Genomic DNA, 24,340 nt, shown 5'->3' on the forward strand with positions numbered 1-24,340 from the left:
TTCAGAAAGTCGCAAAGTTTGAAAGTAGGTGGAAATTATGCATTTGACTATGTATGTATATTACATTATACTTTGTTCTTCATCAGACTCGCAATCTGTCATTCAGAGCTCCAAACAAACAGATTTGAACCAACAGACTGTAGCGAAACTATCCGAGAGTGAGCCCTCCGACAGGACGCCATGATTTTGCTGCCTGATGTTTGAATGAAATAGTGGACATTCCCAGCAACTATTATCCTTTTTTTCGTTACGCGTGACACAGAAAATTGCCCATAAACGGCAATGCCACAATACTCAAAGCACTAAAATAACTTTTCAATTAGTGAATCCTCTCGTCCCAAATTCTGTTCCCAGGTTGAACGTTTTTGGCATTTATGTATGCCATTGCCATTGCCGCTTACCCCACGCATACCCGTAGATGATCGCGCGCAAGTAATTGGACACCATACCGAAAGGGAGCAGTGAAATTATTAATAAAATTTCAATTTTTGAACCAACCCCCCTCAAAACTCTCTTCTCTCCTATCATCCCCCGTAACATGCAGCCCCAGTATCATGCCAGATTTGTTGATTCTCAGTGTAATAACAGATTGGGGGCGTTTTTTTCGGGAGTAAAACAATATCGCTTCATGCCATCGCATCTCGGGTCAAAGTCAGGTTGAGTAGCCACAAAATTGCCATTTTCTCCAAACCCTCCACACCACCCCCGTTTCAACCATTGTTTTCCCGTTTTTGTTTGTGGATACCGCGCAACGTTTTCCCCCTTTTTTGCCCGCTCGGTTTTATTTGTGGGTGCCCCCCGTCCAATTGGGATGAATTGTATGCCCGTTTGATATTTCATCCATCGAAATGGTATTCATCTCGTTAAGAGAGATAGAGAAATCAACAGAGAGAGAGAGAGAGAGAGAGAGAGAGAGAGAGACCAAAACATGTACATAGATTAAAGGATCTGGCCGGCGGTGGGAGTAAGGTAGACTGAAGCGTGGAAAATCGGGCACCATTTAGAACGCCATCCAAATGATGATGATCCGGGAAATATTTCCCCATCCATCCCTCTGTTTCATCCTTTTCCCTTTCGTCCCACAAATAGACAATGATTGTTTTTGTGCGGCGTTCCAAAGTTTTGCTCTCCCCTTGGTGCCCTGAAAATCCTCGTCCTCCTTCTCCTCCTTCTCCTCCTGATCCACCTCCTGATTCGTCGGGTGTGTATGGGATTTTATTGCAATTATTATTACCATAGCAAGCCATGGAGAAAATCTTTCCGCTTTTCCCTGTTTCACCATCGAAGAGCGACGGAGAAAGAGAGAGAGAGAGAGACAGGAAGAGACGGAGAGTGTATGCCAGCCACACACTAACGAGATTGAAATGAAAATGTTTCTTTTGATTCATTTGTTAATTTTTCTCTTTGATATTTTAACTGAGCACTTTGGCACTGGCTCGGGGTGGCTACTGCTGGACGAGGGCCATCGTACCTTTGCTTGCTCGTTGGTATCATTTCTGTAGGCAAGGCAAGGCACTCGGCAATGTCCTAGCTGCCCCGGCAGATGGGGAGCCCGGGGAAAATGGTTATTATTATTGCAACAACCCACCCGAGGGGGAGGGATGGGGGAGCAGAGATACTGTTGCTGGGCCCCATCGTTGTTCATCAGAGGGAAAATAACAATTGTTTGAAGTGGTTTGAAGTGACCTCTTCGGGGGGGATTTGTAAACGATCGTTAGATGGGATGGGTTAGAGTTATTCGTTTGCTGTTATGAGGATTATGAAATAAAAACCCACCAACCGAACCGGAGCCCTGTCCGAGGCTTGTTCTAATTGGTAATTGAATGCAATTTATACACAGCATTGTTTGAAGGCAATTATTATGCTTATGCAAGAGTTTTGATATTGCAATCTCTCTGTATAATGACTAATCACGGTTGGAATTGGTGAAACTAATAGGAAAGCAATGGACACATGACGATCGACCTTTGGTATGGCAAGTAATGAGAGACAATTTTAAAACGAAATTCCAAATAACAACAATGGCATACGTTTTTAATAACGAAACCTTCAGGATAAATCTAGCACGCAAGAATATTGGTTCCACTATATTAATTGCTGCCCGTTACGATAGTTTTCTGATCGGAATCGACCATCGAATCATCTGCTCCCCACCGGGACTTAATCAGTATGGAGGGGGGGTGGGCTGATAATAATATTGCGCCCACTCAATATCGCTCAAGCAAGTGAAAATTGGCGGAAAACTGGCTTCACTCTGCCCATTATCATGCTTTCGTGCATCGTTCGCTCACGGAAAAGGTGGAGCCTGCTGCTTGCGTACCATCATGCGCGCAATTTTCGCCCTGAAATCTACCCACAGTGTCCCACGGTATCATTATCGTTCGCTTATTATGATATAATAAAATCCTCTCCCTCTCACACACACATACACAGAGCCACGGTAGCAGAGCTTATTATTATGTGCCGTACCGTTGACTCCATCCCATTAGCGTACACGGAGGGCCAGAGGGTTCTGTGGCTCAGGCGGGAGACCAGGCGATAAGCAAAGCCCTTTTGGCTCAACAAGAACGCTCCGGATGGATGGCGAAAGTTATAAATTATCCATTGATGGTGACATTATGGTTTGGCCGTTTGTTTCGGCAGCACCATTGGCACCTTGCAGGCACAGCCCCCGGAAGTCTCCGGGAAGAGCCACAAGGGAAGGGAACAAGGACAAGGACAGGGTAATTAATTAACGCATTAATTAAAATTTGCTTCCGAGAATGAGCGAGCGAACTCGCGCGCGCACACGGTGATGCGGTGATTATTATTGTTATGGCGATAATCCTGACAATCTCGGGAAGCTCCGTGATAACACGCCCGGGGAAGGGTCACACAAATGGAAAGGGTCTGCCATTTGCCTCTCTCTCTCCCTGTACATCTCTCCCGAATGTGGCTAATAATCAGGCAGCCAGAATAGAGACGGGGAAACGGCCCCCGGTGTCATTCGCGTGTCACCTAGCGGCCGGAGAACCGTTTCGCCTTTGTTTTGGGCCCGGCGTGTTGTTAATACTGCCTGCCAGTGACGATGGTGGTGGTAATGTTGTTTGAAGCGAAAAATGAATGGCTAGATTCATGGCGGCGAACGGTCGCGAAGCGTAATGGCCGGCGGACCGGCGGGAAGGTGTTGGTTATGTTTTGCCATAATTAATATCGAAAGTTTAATTAAAATTTTATAGATAATTCCCGACCTTCCGGGGTGCTGGGAAGGTGTTGGTGGTCTGTGTTAGGAAAGTCAACGGGACCGAAAATCAACCGAAAATTTAACAACATGCTAAACGGGAACAATGCAACCCCAACTTTGCCCTGGGTTGGAGAGGAAATTGTGCGGAATTTCCTTGCTAAATGTGCATCATAAATATGTCAATTGATCCTTTTTGGCTGATTCTTATTCGACCTTTTTTCTGGAATACAGTACCATTACCAGTGTGTGGTGTAAACTGAGGGTCTTTGTTCAATTCTAATTTTCAGACAACATTATTTGGAATAAAATCGGTGCAAGAATGACGTGGTCAATTTGTACTAAACAGGTTCAACAAATGGGTCATACATTTGGTGGTTTTGCACACTAAATATTAATTATGAAATAGTAATCGTATAAAAAGTAATCATATTTTTATCACTTTTTCTGTTTGAAAGGTTTGAAAAGTTGTTTTGTATTTTAGAGCTCATGTGACCAATAGAATCAATGTGCTCCGAGCAAAGTCAAATTGGAAAAAAAAGTTTATCTCCCACTATCTCGCATATCTCGTAAATAAACTGTAATTGAAATCAAACAAAAGACAAACTTCCCAAATGCACAAATGCTTCGTCCGCAACAATTCAAATTTGTTCCAAAGTGATAACGATTAATATTTTCGAAAATAAACAACCCCTCCTGCGAGGAAAATCTGTCACCGAGAGGAAACTATCGCTATCCTTCCACCAAACGCGCTACCACCACCAAACCGGCTCGAGGAGCCACTCGAAACTAATAATGTCAATATAAATTGCCGGGTGAATAATATCCACCACTCATTGAAAAAACCCCTCGCCCCCGGAGAAAATCGTGCACCAGCACACCGGCAGCCAGCAATATGTTTAGCGTGATTGTTTGCCCTGTCCACCCGCAGTGAACCGTGCGCCCCCGTTAGTTAGCTAACCGGCAACCCTGCCAAGCGTCTTCACCATGGCACACTGCGATTGGGTCCCTTTTCACTGTGCGCACACACACAAACACACTCACATTAAAAAGGACGATGACACCCCTCTCGAACAATAAAACCAGCGCGACCATCCGAGGAAACGACGGAACGAGGGACAAAGAACAAGCGGAAATGTCGGTTCCGGTTTGCAAAGCCGAACGAGAAGGTACCGGAGGCTACCGCAAAAACGCCATCAAGTGTAGCGGGAATGATAGGGAGAGAAAGAGAGAGAGAGAGAGAGAGAGAGAGCTTTGATACAACCCATGAAGAAGGAAGAATACCGGGGACGGCATCACAGAGGGGTCGCCGTCGTCGTCGTCGTCGCACAGGGGGTTGTGAAGCGGGGTGAGGTTGGAATGTGCGTTATTAAAATATTTTGTCAACCGAATGTAGCAAATCCAATAATGATGATACGACTAATTTGGCCGTAATAGGCCGTAAATCGTAAATGATCATCCATCCGCGCGGATCAATGGGACACGGGGCAGCAGGGGACTGTTGAGAATGGGTGGGAGGATGGCTGATTGTGTAGAATGGATGGTGAATTTTCTACGCCGCCCGATCGGTAATAAAACGCCACGGCCATTAAGAAATGTTGACAGCGGTCAGGTGCTGGGAGAGGGTCGGCCCCGGGACGCACGTCCATTGTTGGGTGCACGGAAGCTGTGGTGGATCGATTTGGGATTGTTGCTTTCAGGCGTGTTTCGTGTTAAGGTGCGTGTTGAATCGATTCGAATTCAGTGCAACGAATCGAATCAATCATTGCACAAGGGAAAAGGGAAATCTCACTGTATCAATTGCCTTTCTTATTGAAAGCTTATTGGAAAGCTATGCATGGTTTTCATATTGTTATTCCAATTCTGTGAGACGAATGACAGCTCCAGATGAGTAGAATCGTACATTGGAAACAACAAGTTTCCATGTTTAATTACCTCGTGCGTTACGAATTAAAGATCTCATATCAATAATGTTGTTAAAGTGCTTTGAATCGCACGATCGTGCACGTGATTAGTTTGATATTAACTGTTTAGATTGCAATAAAAAGACAGCCAACAGTGTAATAAGCACCATCCCAACAGCTTCAAGTGTCTCCAGACACGATTATTAAACGCGGAAATTCCCACCCTATTTTTGGTGCCGTTTGTTTGTCCACCAACACTCCACACTCAATTGTGCCAGAGATTTGTGACATTATTAAAAACAACAGCCGCATACACAACACGGGCGTGCCGTGCTGAACAACAGTAACAGGTACACGCCTAATCCGCGCACAATCGCTACTCGAGTTCGAACATCAAAGTAACCCGCTGCATGCATCCAAGCGCGCACGGTGTGTGTGCGCGATAAGCGATGGCACGCGTACGCAATAGAACTCTGTTCCGCGTTACGCAAGCGAAAGAAGCGAAAAGTCAGTTCTCTGCTTTTTCAGCCCATTCGGGAAACGGTATTAAAGGAAGGACTTTCACAGGATAGAGGAGAGAGGGGGACAGAAGTGAAGTTTAATGGGAAATTTATTGCCCCTTTTGCAGGCTGTGCAGCATTCACGGCGCTAAACGTCGGACACCCCCGGGAACACGTGTTCTCGAGATCGCGCGATTGTAATCGAGCAGGGGTTTCCCGGCACACTTTTCACCCTTGGGCACTAACTATCATTTTCCAGCTGGCTGGTGTGACAGTGAAAATTTCAGTCAAACAAACCAAAAAGAAAAAAGAGGGACAGGTTTCACGCACGTGCATTTTGTCGGCGTGTATGTCTGTGTGTGTGTGTGTGTGTGGGTTGGTTGTGCACTGGTTCTAAATCCGAATCAAATTTAAAGCACACAAACATTGCTTACACGCCGGGTGTACCTTCTGCGAAGGAAGGTGCTTGCTTGGGTTGGGTGGGCCACTGTTGCTGGTGCGCCGTTTGGTAAGGACACCCATTCCTGGCAGCGGACACACGGCACGGCGGTGGAATGTTTCGTTGTCGCGCTTCGTTCTCCCGGACAAAGGAAGGATGCACGTCATACGGATTGCCGGATCCATGCCCGTTCACATTCTTTTCCCGATTCTGGTCCAACGAAGGGCTGTAACTCTCTCCCCTTCTCCACTTTTTTTTTTATTAAATTTCATTTGCCTGGCCTGTCTAGTGCGGGCCCTTGCGCGGGCTATTTTCCCTTTTTTATTTGTCGTTGTTGGTTTTTTTCCTCCTTTTTTCACTTTTGACTTTGTTCCTTACCTTCGCGTACGGTGGGTGAATTATACACGAGCACCAGTGCGTTCATGACCGGAACGGATGCAAATATTGTCATCATCATCATCATCACTAGCACCACCCATCGTCATGATCATTAGACAGAATTAGATTAAATTTACATCCTTTAAATACCGTTCGCTGCGCAAATTAGCAGACTAGGTGTGGAAAATAGACCCCTTCATGCCTCACAAATGCTAATCGTTCGTGACTTCAGCAGCACACCGCCCAACGGGTGACTTGCTTCTTTATTTTAAGCGTAGATAATCATTATCATTACCAGCTCGTTCGAAGGAATGGTGTGATTTGCCCGCTAGATTACTTACATCTACCGCAGGATAGGATGTGTCTCCTCCTTTAAATGGGACATAAATCTCAATCTTCCTCTCCCGATTGCCCGCTCCAGACATTCTGATCATCCATCTAATGCTGGCTAATTGTAAACCACGAGCCATAGCAGCCAGAGGCAGCAAACCAGACTGAAGGTAAAGGTGTGAAGGATACATAAGGGGAGTGTGTTCAACTTGCCCAAACCCAGCAAAACATTCCATTCGGAAACAAATTATTTCTACATTTATTCATTATTAGCTCACATAAATCAACGTGCATTGCCTTCGGTAAGGGATGTGAATTTAAATCACAACAACAAGCCCACTTTATGGTGCCAAAGGCCAGAAACTCCCACAACCAGTTTCGGGTGGAGATAGCGCTCTGGTGAAGATTTTCATTTCCATCCAATCTGTCCAATAAACAACTTGAAGGAATCCACTAACGCTAAATAAGCACAGCCGTTCGGATGCTGTTGGAATTTTGAATTTCATTCACAGATTTATATCGTGCAAAAGCAGTATGGCTTACGCTCAATTGGTTCTGGGGGAGCATTTCGATCGGACCGGTGTTGAAGCAAGTGAATATGTATAATGCATTCCCAGTTTTAAAATAACTTGCTAGTTTTAATATTATCATTAAACAAAAAAAACTTCAAAACTCGTTACATTTTTATCACATTTTACGATGTTTATCAAACTTTGTCTTTTCAGACCTGTTTGGACAGCAAAATAACCTTTCGCGGAAGCGGATAAAAAGAGCGATAAAATCAAAGCCCAACATCATTAGAAAGAGAGAAAGAGAGAGAGAGTGAGAGAGAGGCGGATAAGTGAAAGTCATTGCCAATGTTCGCTAAACACACTCACGTCGCTGATGGACCTACGGGACCACCGCGCAGGATTTCGTTGCCTTCTTTTAGCAAGCCGCAGAAAAACAGGATGCTCCTGCTCTGCTGTCCCCACCCCTCCATGCCACCATGCCCCCAGCCCATTCCAGACTAACGGAATTTCACTTTCCACCCGCTGTTTGGCGCAAAATCTCATAACGATAAATCGCTCCCTCCCCTCCAAAAGGAAAGGCCAACATCCGGGGAAAACCCGTAACGCGCTCTAGAAGGTTGTGTGTGTGTGTTACATTGCAGGAAAAGAAGAGTAAAAAAAAGGTACACCAACAAATAAACGGGGAATAAGGCGGGAGGTTTTGGGTCGGGAAGTTAAATAGCCATTTTGTGAACGGTTGATGGGCGCTGCGGTTCTTGGGCTGGTTTGTCGGGGCCCGCGATGAACATCGCCCTTCGCACGCGGCCCGAGCAAAGGTACTCGCGCGCACTTTCGGTCGAATCGTTAATAGATTCGCCCGGCTCGCCTCCGGAATGCCTTTCATCTTTGATCCGTGCGCCATCTTTTTCCCTGGTTTTTTTTCTCTAGATATGTGTTTTTGTGCCTGCTCCTTGCGCCTCGAGACGCCGGAGTTTGGGGGAATTTAGTGTTGTGCTGGACGATGCAAGGGCATGGAGTGCAGCTATAGGGGGAGGGTAAAGCGAAAAGGTTTGATGGTTTACAGTGCAGGGAAAGCGGCTCGAATAATCCAGCCCTAAAAAAGTAACATCTCCATTGAGTTTGGCGAGGATGTGAACTGTTTGGAGGGAAAGCAGCGATGGGGATGTTTGTAAAACCTGCTTCTAAACTATTAAACTACCATTTTAGTTTGATTTTATGGCTACTTTTGAGGGCTGCCAAACATAATCGTCAGTGCTGCAATATAAAAAGCCAGCATTTCGATTAGAATCTATGTAACCTGACGAAGCTCTTTGTGTATCAATGTACAGTTGATTCTTTGGTCTGACGTAGTTCGCTCCCATCTGGATCTTTCAACCGGACGATTACATAGATTCGTTTTATACATTGTTAAAGCCTTTTTAATGTAGGGACAACTGAGAACAGCGTTACCTCAACTGCCGTGAGCCATTTCCAAAATTTACATTCTGTAGTATAATGTATGTCATTATTTTCTGTAATGGTTTATGGTCCTTGCAACCATTCGATTTTCGGCTGAAAAACCAATATGTGTATCTTGAGTCCAAATCTAGCATCACAAGTGCCACAAATTCACTAAACGGGATCTAAACAGTTCAAGCTCTTAACCTAAAAGGCATCTTAAAAGACTTCGTTTAGCATTCTAAAAATACCTAAAAAAAAGCTGGTGGCGCCATCTGTTGGTGAGATAACCACTCAGTGTTGCTTTCCTCGCTTCTCCTTCCTTCTGTACTGTTGTATGGGTTCTCATTGAAGTTATGCATCGCTAGAACTAGAACGGCGATAAGATTGTTTGAATACTAAACTTCAATGCCAACTAACTATCAGAACTGATGCAAGTGAGATTTAAGTTATGGTCGATGGTGTTTATACCCACGTATCTGACCACGCGACCACTCTGACAGGGTTTTAGAAGATGATGTAAAGGCCATGATTAGATGAAGTTAGGCAAATACATTGTAAGAAAAGGACAGCATAATAATGAGTTGTAATACGCCATCTATTGAGCAAACCAATGAAGCTATCGAGCATCCTTTTTTTCTATGAATTTTTGATATTCCAGTCATTTAAGCTTAATCTGTGGTGCATTTGGTAACAGTTTTTGTGATTGTATTATTGTACCAATCAATTATAGAACAAGATCGATTGGCTTTAGCAACAATCCTATTTGAATCATTCAATTGAAACAAATTAGACAAAATACCCTTCCGATAGAGTAAATTTCCCTTCCATATTACCCCTGCTTATTTGACCCCTGTTTGATCACAATTGGACGCCTTAAAATGCTGCTTGGGAACAAATGTGAATTGACGTTTCAGTTGTTGTTTTTTCTGATGGACCGACGCTTGTTTACGTTTAGTTTGCATTCCTTTGCAGCTTCGGTTCCGATTTTAGTTTAGATTTTCCTTTTTTTATCTTTCTAATTTATAATTTCCATCACGCTGCTGCAATGGCAGCAGCCGCTCCAGAAAAGGAAACTGCGCTCAAAAAACGCATCCTTCCCCGCGGTTTACAGAAACTCATCGAGCAATGTTTGAAAATTTACCCCGACCAAACGAACCCGCTGCAGGTGACGACCGTGCTGAAGTATTGGTAAGCGTTTGAGGCCGGTTGGGGAATGAACGCCACCAACCATTTCTTTCTATTTGCTACTACCCAAAGGCTCGGCGGACAAGATCCGTTGGATTACATCAGCATGTATCATAATGCCGGCGATCCGGAGCAAAACATCCCGCCCCATTGGCACTACGTAAGCTTCGGTCTGTCCGACCTACACGGCGACGGGCGGGTGCATCTGGCCGACACTTCCGGCGGTCTTGAGCCACGCTCTGGCATGGGCTTTGAACTTACCTTCCGGCTGGTAAAGTCCCCCGACGCGGCGGCCAACGAGCGGCCACCGACCTGGCCTGCGAACCTGCTGCAATCGCTCGCCAAGTACGTGTTCCAGTCGGGCAATCGGCTCTGCACCGGCGACAACATCCCCTGGCGTCGATCGCTCGACGGAAGCAAGGACAGCAACACGGCCATCCAGCACATGCTAATAGCGGAAGACCCTCAGCTCCCGCGGACGGAAACACCGTTCGGTTGGGTGGACTTCCTGCAGATCGTGGGCGTGACGAGCGAGGAGCTGGAGCAAGCGTCCCGCTGGAACGGGAAGGGTATGCTGAATCTGCTGACAAAAGATCCGGCCACGGGCGGCCCCTGGCTGATCACGGATATGGCCCGATCGAGCAGCGTGTTCGAGCAGTTCCCCGAGACGCTCCGCCAGTTGGAGCTCGATCTGGAAAAGGAAGGATCCGATCTGGCCGGTGTGAATGCGGACTTTACCTTCAAAGAGCTCGCCAAAGGTGCACTCACCGTGGCCGTCAAAAAGGAGGTGCTCGATCCGGACGAAGAGCTGTCCCGCTCCATCTCGTCCTGCAACATTGCGGTGAAGGAGGAAGCGCCCGAAAAGGATACGCTGGAACAGTCGACCGGTTCGACGTCCTCGGATATGGTGAATCCGTTCGACAATCCGAACATTCCGTCCCGTGTCTTCCCGCTGACCGGCATCGAGCTGACGCTGGCACCGTACGCCGCCAAATTCCTCATGCTTGCCGTGCGCGATCGCATCCGGCACGGGCGACACTTTACCTTCAAGGCGCAGCATATGGCCGTCACGTTCGTGGCCGAATCGGTGACCGGCTCGATCGTGAACCGCCAAACGCCGTACGCGGTGCTCGGCAGCTGGGTGCAGATACTGATCCCGAACCGGCTGGTGCCGCGCATGGTCGAACGCTTCGGCGAGCTGAACACGCGCAGCGCGGACGGGCTGAAAATTCCACTAACGTACGAATGGCCGGAACAGAATCTTAAGTTTATCATCGACAATCCGCCACCGGAGCTGCTGAACCAGCAGGGACCGATACTGGCGTAATGGGGGGTGGCATTTTCTTATCTTTCCCATGGGTATTACTACTTACGAGTGCCTTGATATTGCTGCGCTTCCACCCAACCACAGGATTGGTGGTGCGCAGGTTTAGCTTTAGTTCGTACAAGTGAAACTCTGACAATTTCTTACTTCTTTGAACTTAATAAAAATCTCAGCACTTTAGTACTGATAATGAAATATCGTTCTGTCTGCGCTTAGTACGTGTGCTTGCATTATTTGCCACTGCCTACTTCTTTTTAACCCGTTTCCATGGTGATCCTTCAATACCCCATTCAACGACACACAAACACACACACTATCGAGTGGTTTGGAGGTAAATTCATTTTGGTCGTTTATTTCTCTTATCGATTTGCCTTAAAAACGATAGTTTTCAGTTCAGTGATGCTACGAACACTACTTAACAATAAAATACATTAGAAACATTGGTCTCGAGCAGGAAAGTACAACAAGGCTGGCATATAAATAATCTTCCTCATCACTCTCAGATCCGCTTGCGACGCTGTCTGGTGCGCGAAGCGATAGTGCTCATGCGCGGTTCCACCTTTGCCGGTTCGATACTGGTTGGAACTGGTGGATCCATGGCTTTTTTCGTCCGCGAACGTCCGTTGGATTTTTCGTCCAAAGCTGTATCCTTTGCAATATTGGCTATTATTTGCTTTTTGCCATCAAGCTCACTAACTACTACTACGGTGGTCTCTGCCTGGTGCTGCTTCTTCACGCCGTCATTACCACCGCCACAAACGATCCGCTCCGGGCTGGGATCATCAAATCGTAGTTTGGTTTTCGTTGCCAACAATGGCGTTCTTCGCTTGGCGGCCGCCAACCGGGCAGCCGATGAGGAAGATGCGGACAACAGCCCACCACCACTGCCGAGCAAGCGCTTCCGATCGGAATAGGTTTTGAGCGAAAGCCCCGTTCGCTTGTCTGCCGACACGGCGTGGCTGTGATCGAAGCTGGTTTCGATTGCCTCGTCCGACTGGCGGCCACTATCGTTCGCCGAATCGTCCAGCACGATCACAACGCTGCTGTCGTGCTTTTTCGTCGCATCGCCGAGCACCAGCACATCGCGAAACGATCCATTCAGTGCCGGACTGTCGGAAGTGGTGGGCTTGTGTGTTGTCGCACGGGGCGTTTTCGTAGACGCGTCGGTATCGCTCGATTCGCTTAGGCTGGGGAAATCTTCCACCACCAAGCGGCGAACCTTACGGCCGGTCGTTTTATTGCCGGTTTTATTAGGGCGAGTTGTTACTAGTGTGCTGGCAGGAGTTCCGATCAGCAAAGCATCCTTATACGAATCCGTTGCCCGTTTCGGTGTCACTGGATCAGTTTCGGGACGTGGTAGATTGACCATTTCACGTTTTTCACCACGCCGACTGCTTTCCGGTAACTTTGCATCTTTGCTACTCTCGCACCCTTCTTCCATCGGATCCGCCATTGGCTCCAATGCCTTCGACTTAAGCTTCGTACCTGTAGGTTTTATCGCTTTTCCAACCGTCGTCGGAACCGCATTAGCCCTCCCGGGCCGATTCGGTGGAGAATCGACGAAAATGTTCACCGTCTTAGGTTTGCGTGCCGACGCAGAGTACGTCCGACTTGGGATGGTCCCATCCGGTACGAGCAGCGCATCCGGACCGGATGTTTTCAGCTGATGGCGTCGTGAGGCAGCCTGCCGTATCAGCTCATTCACACGATCAACCGTTTTGGGCGGCGCTCGGGCCGCAGCCGTGCGCCCACCATACGTGTTCGGATCCGTTTTGGGAGTTTTAACCATCAAGTTGCTCAGGTTTGTGGTCAGCAAGGCCATGTCCGGGGAGCTGCTACCGTTGCTCGCCTTACCCAACCTGGCAAGCAATTCTGTATAGCGTGCTTCAATCATCGAACGGCTTCGCTTTGTACGAACGGGTCGATGCATCAGCATTGCTAGCGCATTTGCGTTGTACCGTACATCGGCAGACAGTGCCGGATCGGTGCCTGGTACGGTAAGTTCGGAGGCCCACCGGTACGCTTCCCGGGCTGCCTCGTAATGCTCCTGGCGGACCAAAAACTGTCCCCTCTGCAGAAGCGTCCGTATCATGGTCACGGTCAGATCCGTTCGGTAGGCCGGGACGTTCCAGTGGCGGACAGAGTTTGGATGTATTTGCGTCCGCCAATGCTCGCACAGCGTCGCGTAGGAACGTTCGATATAGTTGGTCGGCTGGGTACGCTGCAGGACGGCGAGTCTCACCGCGAGGGCGGCCGTTTGAAACGCCATCGATTTGTACTGTGGGTAGCTACAGTAGCGGCAATCGCAACCAGGCGCGTGATGGAACATAAGATATTGTTCAACAACTGTTTCGTTCCCGATAGCTTCGCCCAATGCAGCCATTTTCTGGAGAAAGAAATTCAATGAAATTGGTAAAAAAAATGAACAAAGTTGTCGGTATTAATACGTACGGGAATGATTCTATTTTTTGGTGCCGCTTCTCGCTCCACGTCCACCAAATCCTGAACGACGCTTTGCGTGCCGAGTGGCGCACTGTTGATGGCTTTGTGGTGTCCACCATCGCCTGCCAGTGTTACATGGTCCATCAACATGCCCTTTTCCCTGTTTTCCGTGGATAGAATCGGACGCAACATCAGCAAACGGTCTAGGTAACCCAGTATGACCTTCAACAGAAAGAATATGCTGAGTATTAGATTGCTCCAGCTCAACGATAACACAATGACGATCCATTATCCTTACCTCGCATCGATCCAGCTTCTGCATATCGGCACACATCTGCCCGTACAGCAGTAGCAATTGCATCACGCGCAACCCGGCTCCCCTGCGCATCACGAACTTTAGCAGCTGCTCCACGTGCGGCTCGATCAGCGGTCCCGTATCGTACCGCACGATCAGATGCTGCAGCACCTCGATCGTCATCTCGACCGTGGCCAGCGAAAGCGTAAACGTGTGCTCGGAGGAAATTTTCTGCAGATCGTTAAAGCTGGCCAGCATGCGCTTCATGAACGCGAGCGGTGGTACGGATTCGGGCCATGGCAGTCCGTGCTCAACCGTCAGTCGGAAGAGAATCTGCGCCGTCCGTCCCTGGAAGAGTTGAGCGATCGTTTCGACATTGGTTGACCGACTTACATGATCTAGAGCTCGCTGTATGAGCCGGAGAGCCGGTGCCAGTTCGCCCACGGAAGCGAGGTACACCGCGAGCGCAAGATAGAGATTTAACAGCTGAAATTTACGGTTGGCCGGAACATCGTCGATGCTACCCGGAGGATGCAGCAAGGTTGTGGCCCGCTTTGCCAGGTGCTCCACCAATTCCAGCGAGCCTCCGGCATGCTTTTGGACGGTGTTTGGGTTGTTTTGCCTCCTCTCCTTGAGCTGTGCGTCCGCCAGCTGGTGCTGTTCCAGCAGAAATGCCAACGAAGCGCACTGATCAAGCGGCCGCACATCGCGTCGCTGTGAGACAAGCAGCAAATTCAACAGCTGCAACTCTACCGCCCGATGGGGATGATAGTTGAGATGGTACAAGCGGGCCGTATTGTCCAGTATGCTGGAAATCTGCGCTATCGACGGCAGTACCCACAGGGATTGAAAGTTGTCCGCCTCCAGGGCTGCCATCAGCTCGCCGTAGTGCTTCCGTATCGCTTCCAGCCGTCGCACTAGCTGTGCTTCGCGATCGAGCTGATTCTCCAGCAGGATTTCGTCAATTTGACCGTTGCGCAGCTGCTCCACCTTGAACGGGATATCTCGCCACCGGTTCAACGTCGACCGGCCGGCCAAGGTGAACGTGTGGTAGGAAACGATGGCCAGGGAGGCGCACCGTTTTACCCGTTCGAGTGCGTTTGCCGGCCGGTACTGCTTCAACGCATCGAGCAGCGTATCCATCATGGACTCCGGTAGCTTTGCGGCATCATTCTCGCTAAAACCGTGCAGCGCCATCCCGAAGGTAAGACAGTGTTCGCGAATATCGCCCACCTGGGCCAGCTGCTCCATGTACTCCCAGACCGGCAGCGAGTTGGACGTTTTGTACTTAGACACCAGTGCCATTTCCTCCGCCAGTATGGTGAACTGTTCCGCTCTCGTCGGCACACAGTCGAACGCGAATCCGAACCGATCGAACGACGGATGCTCGAACAGCTGCAAAACGGTAAGCGAACGTATCGGATCCGTCTCCGGTGCGTTGACCTGGTAGCACATAATCGATCGTACGATCGCGCTGACTGATGCTGTGTGCTCCTCGCTCGAAGCGGCCGCAGCCGATGAGTCACGTAGCGTTAGCAGCAGCCGAAGCAAACGAACGCTTACGTTCGGCCAGCAGGAGGCGGACGCATTCGAACCGGCTTGGTCGGTGTAGGTACTATCCAGCAGTCGCACCAGATGCAAATCGGATAGGAACTCAAAACGGTAGCGATTCTGCACGCCTATGATTAGCTTCAGCATTTGCACAATTTCTTCCACCTCCTCGGCGACTTGCGCCTCCTGCTTGCACTGGAGCGTTATGACGTACTTCAGCCAGGAGACGCTGTAACGCATCGAACTCTCGATCAGGGATCGCTTTCGCTCGCAGGCAAGCTCTTCGAGCAGGGTTAGCTTACGCTTGATCAGGTCGCACCCGCGACTCACCGAGTAGGACAGCTTGCCCTCGTACGGTTTTTGATCGGCCGCATCCCTTGCCTGCACGATGTTAAAATGCATCAGCATGCTCAGCAACTTGTCGGCCAGATGGCGCCGGGAGCTTGTGCACGCGCGACAAATCTCGGGCACCGTGTCCGATGGACAGTGCCGCACAAAGTGCATGAGTGCTTCAAACAAGCTTATAACTGACTGTGACACGCCCAGCGCTAGCTCCTGCGGCAACCGGCACAAATGGGGAATGGACTGACAGGTGAGGAATATGGCTACCCGTACCACTAGCTGATGGGAAGGAAACGTAGCGTGCAGTGCGCGAACAGTCGCGGCAATTTCATCAAACTGTCGTGCCGTAGGTTGCTCTCGTTTGACGAGCTTCACCGACAGTCGTATCAGCGTGTAACAGTTGGCATACGGTTCGCTACGAATGGCTTCGAATATGGTGAGGAATCCGGCAAACTGACAGTAGTTCGCATTGTCTCCTACGGCGTACGCTAGAATGGTCTCCAGATAGCCAACGGCATCTCCTAGCAAGCTGATCAGCTCCGGCTCGTCCGGCTTAACGATATTCAGCATCGTGTCCATAATGGTTTGGTACAGCTGTTTCGCTTTTGCCAGACTGACGGAATGCAATCGGCAGAGTATGGCCATCCCGTTGTCGAACACTTCCCGGAATAGGTCCAGCGCCGATTGACGGATGCCATCGGCTGTTCGTGGCTTACCCGCCTCGTGTACCAACAGTTTGCGCTGCATTTCTATCAACAAATCGGCACCGTGTTCGATCTCTTCCGCGTTGGCGCTTTTAGCCATCTCGTGTACCGTCTTGAGCACGGCCCGCTTGACCCGTGCGTACAGATCCGCCTGCTCATCCTCGATCGCAAACAAGCTCATTAGCCGAGCGATGTGTAGCTTCGTCCACCGGCAGCTATCTTTCCGGTTGAGCGCCACGAACGCATTGTACAGTCGGGCCACCAGGAAGCACCGTGTCGTTTTCTCCGCATCGTGGCAAGCGTACAGCAACTCCTCGAACAACGACCGGCAAGCCTTGCCGGCGACCGTCTCCCAGTCCCGATCTTCCTTAAGCCCAACCCAATCGACTAGCTCCTTTACGAGGTGGGCCACACAGAGCTTGTAGTTGGGCTCGCCCGCCAATCCCTCCAAACAGCGCTGAGTGTCCTTCAATGCCCGCAGCAACGATTTCGAATCGCACGAAAGCTGTATCTCCCGGCGTACTTTCTTGATCTGTTCTTTGAACGCTGTGCCGGAAGACATGATGGCATGGGTTTGCGTTTAATACACACAGTACTGCTAAAATAAAAGACGTAAAACGTAACATTTCCCGTAAGTTTCTTAAATCGCCATTGCACACACACACCCGGTTGCTTGCAGCTTGAGCGATCAGTGCAGGATGTAAAATGGCGCGTACGCGAGCTCGTGTTTTTATCTTCACATTACTTACGGTTTCGTTACTGGTTCATGTGGCGTGCTGTGGGTATATTGCTGATGCGTTACGTCGGTGAGTAAAATGAATAGAAAATATAATTCAACCACAAATAGACATGCGTTTTTGGTGCAAAGGTTCTGCTTGTAACGAGGCGTTGTTGTGCGTTGGAAACCATCGGCTGCTTTTGGCAGTTGCGATTGTTCTTCAAAATGCTTCTCGATCTTCCTTCTCAGTCTCGCACGCACAGTGCGTGCGAGAAGTGACACAGCCAAAAAAGCCTTTTCGAAAATAAATTGTAATGGAAAATTGCGTTCGTTTCTTTCTAAAAAGGTAATTTAAGTACAGATAGTTTTCTTATGCTATGAATATTGATGAACAACATGGAAAATGAGTAAATTTTCGCTTTAAAAGGTTAAACGGTATCGCATCCGATGCAAATGGTAGCGAAAACCCCTGTCGCACAAAAAGGCCCTTTCCGAAAAGGCTTAACGCGAAACGTCAGTTTTCAAAAAAACGAACGCACTTCAAATCAAAGTGCAAACAACAAAGAGATTGCTTGCCAAAACAGAAACAATTTTGCAGCCTGACCAGCGAATTAACGCCATCATCTGAACGATAATATGTGTTTTGTGTGTCGAAACGATGCATTAACGCATCCAGTGCGAGTGGACGGAAAAAGGTTTCGCGAAAATTAGAGCTCAAACACGCCCAAACAGTCAGCTGCAAAGCGTCGAACCGTGGCGCTCGATCTCCTAACCTCACAACGGCAACGACTAGCGGTTGACGCAATCTCGGCTGTCGGAAGTAAGCGGTTGCGCTGATTTCCATTTATTGCAATTCGGAATATCACCAAAAACATATCGCAGTGAAGGTCTGCTTCATACGGATATTTTACAAACTGTGCTTGAAAGAACAAAAAGCTGTGCCCGTAAAGGAATAACATACGGATTATCGAACGCGTGAGAGTGTGAAAGAGAGACAGCGTGTGGGAAAAGGACAAAGGGAACCGGTGACTTGATGTGAACAAAAACAGTGGGGTGGGATTTGTGTTTGGGGTGGTAAGATCGGTAGTGGGTTGTGGCTAAAGGAACCGGTTAAACATGAAGTCTCCGCTGCCGTTGCCCGAACTATTTGAAGAGGATGAATTTTCGTTCTCCTTTAAGAAGGTATGTAGAGGAATCAAAGACGACGCCACGTAAGTGTGCAATCGTTTTTTACCGCGCGCCCAGCGGTTAGTTCAATGCCCCTCTTTTCCTCTGTCTCATTGTAGCCACGCGGGCTGCACGATGCGTTCAGCAGGCGACGACCGCCGAAGCTCATGCAACCGCTGAATCGCAGCATTAATGCTTCGATGGCGAACGTAATCTCGTTCCGGCTCGATGACAGCCGGGCCGAGCTGAGCGCACTGTACAACCGCCACAAACCGGAAACGTACTACGAGCAGTGCTTCGAGCAACTGACCAAGGTGGGCGAAGGTTCGTTCGGGGAGGTGTTCAAGGTGCGCAGCCGCACGGACGGTCGGCTGTACGCGGTGAAAAAGTCGAAAACCTACTTCCGCAGCTCGCAGTGCCGCCAGCTGTGTCTGGAGGAGGTGCGCCGGTACGAGCAGTTCTCCGACCACGAGAACTGCGTCAAGCTGTACCAGGCGTGGGAGCAGGATGATCGGCTGTACATGCAGATGGAGCTGTGTCGCGAAAATCTGGAGGTGTACGCACGCGAGCAGCAGCAGCTGCCGGACGAGCGCATCTGGTCGATACTGCTCGATCTGCTGCTGGCGCTTAAAAGCCTGCACGATCGCAACCTCATCCATCTGGACATTAAGCTGGACAACATTCTCGTGACGGACGACGGGACCTGCAAGCTGGCCGACTTCGGGATCGTGTTCGATCTGACGAAGAGCAATCCGCGGTACGCCACCGAGGGTGATTCGCGCTACATGGCACCGGAGCTGATGGAGGGCACGTACACGAAGGCGGCCGACATCTTTAGCCTCGGCATAGCGACACTCGAGCTGGCCTGCAATCTCGAGCTGCCACCGAACGGGCGAATGTGGCAGCGTTTGCGCAACGGGCAGCCCCTGCCCGAGCTGTTGGCGCGCAAGGTTTCTCCCACGCTGAAGGACATCATCCACAGCATGATGCGCCCGGTGCCGACCGAGCGACCCACCGTCGACGTGCTGCTGAAGCATCCGATGCTGCAGAAGCTGTACGAAGCGCGAAGGCGAAGGCGAATCTTCGAGCGGACCGGGTCCTACCTCTGCCGGAAGCTTTCCAGCCTAGCGCGATTCGTGCTCGTTGCCGTAATGTGGCTGGTAGCGTGCTTTCGACTACAGCACCGGAAAGATTCTCCCGACGCGAAGGTGGAAAGGGGACAGCAGAAGGCAGCGAACAAAACGGCGAGAAGCTGCAACGGTTCGAATCTGTCCGTTGGCAGCTGTTCTCGGACAGGTATCGCATTCGGTGCGTCACGGTCGTTCCAGGAGCACTGTTCCAGCCTGCTGGCGGATGACGACAATGAGATGGATTTTAGCGGCACCGGGTTCGATAGTAGCGCATGCACGGCCGCTGGCGACGAGGCGGACTGCGATCGTACGACCGGTACGCAGGACGGTGGCGGCACGGACAAGGAGAGTGTGCAGATTACTCCGACGCTCAACAACTCCATGCCACCGACCCGCACACCGACGGTACGGATCGTTAACTCGACGCCCCTCAACCACCACCACCACCACGACCATCTGCACAGGCACCATCTACAGTTTCAGCAGACGCAGCAGAGCCATTCCGGTTCGCGGCACGCAAGCCGTGTCTTCTGTTCCCCGTTGCGCATTTTGTGGTATGTTTTTGAATGTAATTTGCAAAAAAAAAAAGAAAAAGTTTTGTTAACAACTTTTCACCTCCCTCGGATAGGTTTGAGGACGATGCGGACGATCTGTCGATATTGAACGATTCGCGCCGCAACCTGAAGGCGTCCTTCTCCAACTCACCCACCGCCGCATCATCGATAAACGATAGCGACAACGATTTCCGTCCCCTCGGCTCACTGTCACAGGATTTGGACGCATCGGGCGGTGGAAAGGGCGATGGAGAAGAAGCACCAGCGCCGCCGGGAAAAAACGGCACTACGCCGGCACATTCGTCGTTGACGTCCCTGGCCGTTGGCGAACAATCGATTACGAGCACTCCGAACAGTTCCTTATTCAAAGCGCTAAGAACGAACGTTAGCGTAGCGAACGGTGTGACTGCATCAGCAGGCTGTGATACTCCGCTGTCCACTGGGCATTCGTCGTTTCTGATTAAGAAAAAGTTGCGATTCAACGCCGAAGATGAGGATTCCGACTGAGAAGCGTTGTACGGCAGTGTACGGTGTACAGGTACGACCAGGGAGGCCGGAGTCATCCAGTAGAAGTAGGCAAAGTAAGGTAAGCATTCCACACACTTCGAAAAGGGAAGCAACACTCACCCAGTCGCTCTCTCTTTCTCTCTTTTCAGTGTGTGAATTGGATAACATCCAAAATACAAGCTAACCGTATCTAATCATGAACAGATCTCAGTGCATTAGTGACAAAAAAACGGTGGACGGAAAACGAACCGACGCTAACATTCATTCGCTCTCTTTTGCGCTGCGGCTTCCGCACATTTCATCAGTTCCAGGTTCGAGTCATACGGAGGAAACAGATGCGTCTGTTTTCTCGTTTTTTTTTTTATTTAAGCAGTAAATAACGAAACGCAAGATGAGAATAATAGAGCAGGGGGCGCATTATTAGTATAGTAGAATGCTTCTAGATCAGCACAAAGAGAAAAGAAAAAAAGGGAACAAATGATGCACCCGAAGTGCATTGCACTAAACAAGCGCGGTTTGGGCGTAAAACCAATGTGATATCGTTTGTAAAAAAAAAAACCCCAACAAACAAACAAACAGTGAAACGTTTTTGTTCCCTCCTGTCTAATCACTAATGCTTAACGTTTCTAATGTGCTAAACTCAATTTCGTACCCATTTACGAAAGCAAAAAACACCGCGTGAGCGCATTTAAAATGCTCCTGCATGTAACACGCTTCGATAACAAGCTCTCGGTACTAATTAATCTATTAGTATGAGCCATGAAAACGAACATTATTGTATTAGTCGTTGCAAAAGGCTATCTTCTGGTAGTCACAAAGGAAAGTGAAGAAAGTGAGGTAGTGGTAATAATAGTCCCGTACAAGGAAACGCTTGTACGCCACCCAGTGTCGTGATTCGATTATTCATCCCGTCTTTAACCTGCTATAGGTTCTACATGGGGTAGGTCCAAAAGTCCTTCTAGTTCATAGTGGCGGTGTAGTTTTATAATAATCTGCGGGCAACTTTTAAAGCAGTTTGAGTCAGTTGGCTTCATCATATCCAAAGGCAATAGTAGATGTGTGCGCGCGAGTCAGGTTGTCCATGTGTCCGGGCAATTGGTGTCCTTTTCAAAAGAGGACTTTTTCTCTACTGTGCGGCGGGGTGGACAGGGAAATAGTATATTAAAGCTTATGGTTTTGAGTGTTTATGCATGAATGAATGTAGAGAGTCAATAATAAAAAAGGAAAAAAGTGTATGGTATTTTGTTCACATATAATTAATAGCTTTGTTTTTTTGTTATAATTTAATTTTTATTTTTACACATCTTCTACTCAAACAAAAAAACTTCCAAAAGGAGAAAGAAAACCTTTCAACACTGATTGCACACTCACTCAAGTCATTCCCACTCCGCCTACGCCGTCAGCTCCTTGATAACGGCACCCGCAATAACAAGTCGCTGAATTTCGGACGTGCCTTCGTAAATTTCCGTAATGCGCGCATCGCGATAGTGCCGCTCGGCCGGCATATCCGACACGTATCCCATGCCGCCCAGCACCTGGATCGATTGGTGCGCGCAGTACGTGGCCGCCTCGGATGCGGCCAGCTTCGCCTGTGCTGCCTCCTTCGTGAACGGTTTCTTGTTGTCCTTCAGCCAAGCCGCTCGCCACGTTAGCAGGCGTGCCGCCTCGAGCCGGGTGGCCATATCCGCGATCTTCGTCTGGATGGCCTGCAGTTTCGCGATCGGCTTGCCGAACGCGATGCGCTTGTTGGCATAATCGACGGCACACTCCAGGGACGCTTGCGCAATGCCGAGCGCCTGGCTCGCGATTCCGATCCGTCCGGCGTCGAGCGTTTGCATCGCGATTTTGAACCCGAAACCCGGCTCGCCGAGTAGATTCTCCCTCGGGATCGCACAGTCCTCGAAGATGAGCGAGCAGGTGGAGGAGCCGCGGATGCCCAGCTTGTCCTCCTTCTTGCCGAGCGAAAAGCCGGGCGTCTCCTTCGGCACGATGAACGCGGAAATGCCCTTGTGCTTGAGCGATTTGTCCGTGGTGGCAAACACGACGGCCGCACCGGCCTCGTACCCGTTCGTAATCCAACACTTCGTACCGTTCAGCACCCAGTGGTCGCCCTTGAGCGTGGCCGTCGTGGAGGCGGCACCCGCATCCGACCCGTTGCCCGGCTCGGACAGGGCAAAGCAACCGACCCGCGTCCCATCGGTGTACTCGGTGACGTATTTTTGCTGTTGCTGTTCGTTGCCGAAATGCGTCAGCGGTCCCAGGTACAGTGAATTGTTTACCGACATGATGACACCGGCCGAGGCGCATCCGCGCGAAATTTCCTCCATCGCGATGGCGTACGCGACGTAGTCTAATCCGGTACCGCCGTACTCTTCCTTTACCGATATTGCCATCAGCCCGAGCTCACCCATCTTGCGGATCTGCTCGGCCGGGTAAAGGTGCTCCCGATCGAACCGGGCCGCATTCGGCACCAGCTCATTGTCCGCAAAATCGCGGCAGGTTTTCTGCAGCATCTGGTGCGTATCCGGAAGTGCCGACAGGCTGGCGATGGAGCGCGATCGGACGCGCTGGCCTGGAAGAGGCGGCAAACGGGAAGAACATTAACCGGTTAGTCCAAAGGTCAAGGTCCATCGCTGCGTGTCGTGTAGATACTGTTTTGATCTGTGCGAGATGAGAGCGGCATACAGCATCCCAAAGGAATTTGCTCTACTTACCCATTCGGGAGGCAATTCGAAGGGCGAACATCATGTGGGCAGTGATGAGGTAGTTCTGCAAGTTATACTTAAAACTTACTAGTTGAGATTGTGTCGTTGCTTGCGGTAGAAATGCAAATTCACTAAAAGTATGAACGGAAGGACTTTGATCCAGCTGATTGTTTTGATTCCCCCCTGTGCAAAGCGACGGAAGAAATCATTCCCTTTCGCGTATTTTCTCAGGCCTTCTTTTTCCCTCCTACGGCAAATTTGTCAAGCAGCGTTTCGAGCTACCCGTCCCTGGCTCCGCTTCCTACCCCTCACCTGAGCGCGCTGTCACAGGTTTGGATGTGTTGGTGCGTCAGACGGCCAATCGCTGTCAGTCGTCGTCCGTGCTTTTTCCCTCCATAGCGCTATCTCTTTCACGCGTATGGTCAATGCTCGCGAGCTGTTGTGGCGCTCAAAAAAACCGTTAACAAACATTGCGGCGATGAAGTTGCATTTTCACAAATCAAACCAAAAAAGCGCAATGAGTTCAATCGCTGCAATGTACAAATGACTAAGGAATCGCTAGTTCACGTTGGAGGGTTTGCTGTGCAACGCGTAGAACCCTAATTCCAAGTAGCGCACGCAAGACAGGTGGCCATGGCCGTGCATAGGAAAGCTTAAACCAAATTACATAAAGCTTAAGTTTATGTGACACTATGATTTTCCTTTTATATGTTGTAGATTGCACAGATATGCTGAGTCGTATGCGCATGGGTGTGAGTGTGCGTGCACAACTGTCGCCGAATGTGTTTTCTTCCGGAATGTTATGATCCATCGGTCAAAGAAAGGAAGGTGTTCATGACGGTGTTTTTTTTATTGTGGAGCTGCATCCTTCCCCCTGCCTGCACCGTATGCATCGGGCAGGATACAGTGTGGCAGTATGCAAGTTGCCCGCTGGATAGGAGCGGGCCCGCGGCACCGCCATCATTCCGCACATCTTAACAGCATGCCCGTCGT

At 49.6% G+C, this 24,340-nt stretch overlaps 4 protein-coding genes across 9 annotated transcripts; 2 read left to right on the forward strand and 2 right to left on the reverse strand.

The window, feature by feature from the left end:
- Window positions 1-9,659: 9,659 nt before the first annotated feature.
- LOC120894792 (suppressor of fused homolog) lies at window positions 9,660-11,427 on the forward strand. Its single transcript, XM_040297616.1, has 2 exons — window positions 9,660-9,911; window positions 9,981-11,427. The coding sequence occupies exons 1-2, from the start codon at window positions 9,769-9,771 to the stop codon at window positions 11,233-11,235; spliced, it is 1,398 nt and encodes a 465-aa protein (XP_040153550.1). The 5' UTR covers window positions 9,660-9,768; the 3' UTR covers window positions 11,236-11,427.
- A 128-nt stretch (window positions 11,428-11,555) lies between these two features.
- Window positions 11,556-17,498, reverse strand: LOC120894791. 4 transcript variants are annotated; one of them, XM_040297615.1, is made up of 5 exons: window positions 17,316-17,498; window positions 13,973-17,161; window positions 13,684-13,896; window positions 11,962-13,618; window positions 11,556-11,922 (listed from the first exon to the last, which is right to left on the reverse strand). In XM_040297615.1, the coding sequence occupies exons 2-5, from the start codon at window positions 17,126-17,128 to the stop codon at window positions 11,732-11,734; spliced, it is 5,217 nt and encodes a 1,738-aa protein (XP_040153549.1). In that variant the 5' UTR covers window positions 17,129-17,161; window positions 17,316-17,498; the 3' UTR covers window positions 11,556-11,731. The 4 variants fall into 4 exon arrangements, with proteins under 4 accessions (XP_040153549.1, XP_040153546.1, XP_040153547.1 ...); XM_040297612.1 differs by having other exon boundaries at window positions 11,556-13,618; XM_040297613.1 differs by having other exon boundaries at window positions 11,556-13,618; window positions 13,973-17,164.
- Window positions 17,499-17,830: 332 nt separating this feature from the next.
- On the forward strand, window positions 17,831-21,898 carry LOC120895269 (membrane-associated tyrosine- and threonine-specific cdc2-inhibitory kinase). Of its 3 annotated transcripts, none has more exons than XM_040298440.1 (4): window positions 17,831-18,466; window positions 18,571-20,135; window positions 20,210-20,721; window positions 20,792-21,898. In XM_040298440.1, exons 1-3 carry the CDS (start codon window positions 18,401-18,403, stop codon window positions 20,640-20,642), a joined length of 2,064 nt encoding a protein of 687 aa, XP_040154374.1. In that variant the 5' UTR covers window positions 17,831-18,400; the 3' UTR covers window positions 20,643-20,721; window positions 20,792-21,898. The 3 variants fall into 3 exon arrangements, with proteins under 3 accessions (XP_040154374.1, XP_040154376.1, XP_040154377.1); XM_040298442.1 differs by having other exon boundaries at window positions 20,210-20,716; XM_040298443.1 differs by having other exon boundaries at window positions 20,210-20,716; window positions 20,847-21,898.
- LOC120895270 (short-chain specific acyl-CoA dehydrogenase, mitochondrial) lies at window positions 21,899-23,543 on the reverse strand. The gene is made up of 2 exons (XM_040298444.1): window positions 23,357-23,543; window positions 21,899-23,214 (listed from the first exon to the last, which is right to left on the reverse strand). Exons 1-2 carry the CDS (start codon window positions 23,388-23,390, stop codon window positions 22,034-22,036), a joined length of 1,215 nt encoding a protein of 404 aa, XP_040154378.1. The 5' UTR covers window positions 23,391-23,543; the 3' UTR covers window positions 21,899-22,033.
- Between the last annotated feature and the right edge of the window lie 797 nt (window positions 23,544-24,340).

The sequence above is a fragment of the Anopheles arabiensis genome, chromosome 2 (genome assembly GCF_016920715.1).
Source record: "Anopheles arabiensis isolate DONGOLA chromosome 2, AaraD3, whole genome shotgun sequence".
Lineage (NCBI taxonomy): Eukaryota > Metazoa > Arthropoda > Insecta > Diptera > Culicidae > Anopheles > Anopheles arabiensis.